The sequence below is a fragment of the Zingiber officinale genome, chromosome 1B (genome assembly GCF_018446385.1).
Source record: "Zingiber officinale cultivar Zhangliang chromosome 1B, Zo_v1.1, whole genome shotgun sequence".
NCBI lineage: Eukaryota > Viridiplantae > Streptophyta > Magnoliopsida > Zingiberales > Zingiberaceae > Zingiber > Zingiber officinale.
Window position 1 is genome coordinate 142,797,912 of NC_055986.1, and position 2,451 is coordinate 142,800,362.

Here is a 2,451-nt window from a genome sequence, read left to right on the forward strand (position 1 = left end):
TCTGATTGATTATAATATATTGCAATAGATAACTTATTGATTCTTATGGGCTTCTACAAAGAACATAGTGAGAAACCATTTGAAAAAGAGATAATTCAGATTAATATAACAAGGGAAACTTAGCGGTAGGCCGATCATATCTAAACTCGTAAATTAATAACACCATTAGAATATACATTAATCTAACTAATAATTCTCTGTCTTCCTCATCTCCTGTGTGTGTATAATGTGCAGTACAAACTCGAAAGTCAAAAGTGTACTGCACAAGCAATGCATATAACAGAACTACAGATAGGGTTAGTTGACAAGACCATGGAAGCCACAAGACAACTTCTCTATCTCCTCCTTCTCTTCTCTCTGCTCTCTCTCCGTGTCTATGGACACGGCGGCGACGGAGACAGCGACGGGGGGCAAGATCAACCCGGCAACCTGCACGCCAAAGGCCTGATCGACGTCAAGATATGGTGCCTCGTGATCCTCCTCGTCGGTACCTTCGCCGGCGGCGTGTCGCCCTACTTCTTCCGGTGGAACGAGAGCTTCCTTCTGATGGGGACCCAGTTCGCCGGTGGCGTCTTCTTGGGCACGTCGCTGATGCACTTCTTGGCAGACTCCAGCAGCACCTTCGAGGACCACACCGACAAGACCTACCCTTTCGCCTTCATGCTGGCGTCGGCCGGGTACTTGCTCACGATGCTCGGCGATTGCATTATCATAATGGTGACCGACAGAGCGAGGAAGAAGGATCAGTCCAAGGTGGAAGATGGCACACCGGGGGGAGGGAAGTCAGAAGCTGGCGGCGATGGCCATGGCCGCGTCGCCGTCGTTGATCCGGCATTTTCCAGAGCGACGTCGCTTGGGGACACGGTTTTGCTCATACTTGCGCTATGCTTCCACTCTGTTTTTGAGGGGATAGCAATTGGAGTTTCAGGTATGATTCAGATCACAAATTAAGAATGTTTCTCTACTATATATTATTTCAAGCAATTAAAACTTGTTGTAATTAATCAGACACGAAGGCCGATGCATGGAGGAACCTATGGACCATATGCCTGCACAAGATCTTTGCGGCAATCGCCATGGGGATTGCACTGCTGAGGATGCTTCCGAAGCGTCCGTTCTTGACGACGGCGTCCTACTCCATGACCTTCGCCATCTCGAGCCCGATAGGCGTCGGCATTGGAATTGCGATCGACGCGACGACGCAAGGAGCGGTGGCCGACTGGACGTACGCCATCTCCATGGGCATCGCCTGCGGGGTGTTCATCTACGTGGCAATCAACCATCTGATAGCCAAGGGATTCAAGCCCTACGAGCCGAGCTACTTCGACACGCCGTTCATCAAGTTCTTGGCGGTGGTGGCTGGGGTGGGAGTCATAGCAGTGGTCATGATCTGGGATTAATATAATTATATTAATTAGCATGCATGGTGTGCTAATTTGCATCTGGTATGTCCATTGATTATATATTTTTCGTCTTGTTTGTAATAAGGCTAGCTCCTTGAGTTGCTTGACATTTTGTTTGTCTCTATCCTTGTCTTGTGAATACACATGCATGGATCCTTCTGTTTGCGATTTGATATCTGATCAGAGTAATATGCTTAGTTATGATCCTTGTCGACTACTTATGGTTTATGTAATAAGTTCGATCTATCATGCTTTTGTTTCATATACTCTTGTTTCTTAAGCACTTGGTGAATAACTAAGATTTAAAGTAAAACAAGTAACCTTCTTATGTGGCAAATAAACTATTGTGAGTTAAGAATCAAATTGTGTTTTGTTCCGGCCAAAGATCGTGGATGACTGAGCTACTAGAGAATACATCGAGAACGAAGGTATGACCCCAAAGGTCAAGGGAGGCAATCAAGCACGGAACTTGAAGAACTCGACAAGAGAGTTTAGAATGATGCCAAAGCGGATCCCAACATAACCACTCCGACGTTCAAATTAGTTTGATGATTAGAGAGTTGGGGAATTAGAAGAAAAAATGTCGGGGATCATGTGTGTGTACTTGCACCCGCCAAAGCAGGCTACTTTTTATACCATCTCCTAGAAGGAAGGTAGGAATCCCATGTTCAGATCGTGGAGTAGTAGTCGTGTAGATCTATGTACTTTATCTTTATCCCCTAGTTGCTCCACGTTCTTGGCTTATCCGGACCCTTACATTCCCCATGATTAGAGGGAGTTGGTGACTGATCCCGTTCGGAATCTAAGTCAGATGGAGGTCGATTGTGCTGTCGTTGGCGTTGACGGAAGGCGATGGAGGCTTCCTACGCGTACAATGATGCACGGGCAAGTTCCACGGGCTGCTGACAGGAGGTGATGACGAGGATGATGCAGCGAGAGTTTCCTGCGCACACTCAAATGAACCCCCCTTACGTTAGGGACTAAGAACTAGGGAAAAAGTCTCTGGAGCAGGCACTCCGACGCTCAAGTCAGGTACTTTTTTCCCAGA

At 46.9% G+C, this 2,451-nt stretch overlaps 1 protein-coding gene across 1 annotated transcript; it reads left to right on the forward strand.

The window, feature by feature from the left end:
- Nucleotides 1–312: 312 nt before the first annotated feature.
- On the forward strand, nucleotides 313–1,610 carry LOC122042964 (zinc transporter 1-like). The gene is made up of 2 exons (XM_042603377.1): nucleotides 313–928; nucleotides 1,009–1,610. The coding sequence occupies exons 1-2, from the start codon at nucleotides 313–315 to the stop codon at nucleotides 1,398–1,400; spliced, it is 1,008 nt and encodes a 335-aa protein (XP_042459311.1). The 3' UTR covers nucleotides 1,401–1,610.
- Nucleotides 1,611–2,451: the final 841 nt, after the last annotated feature.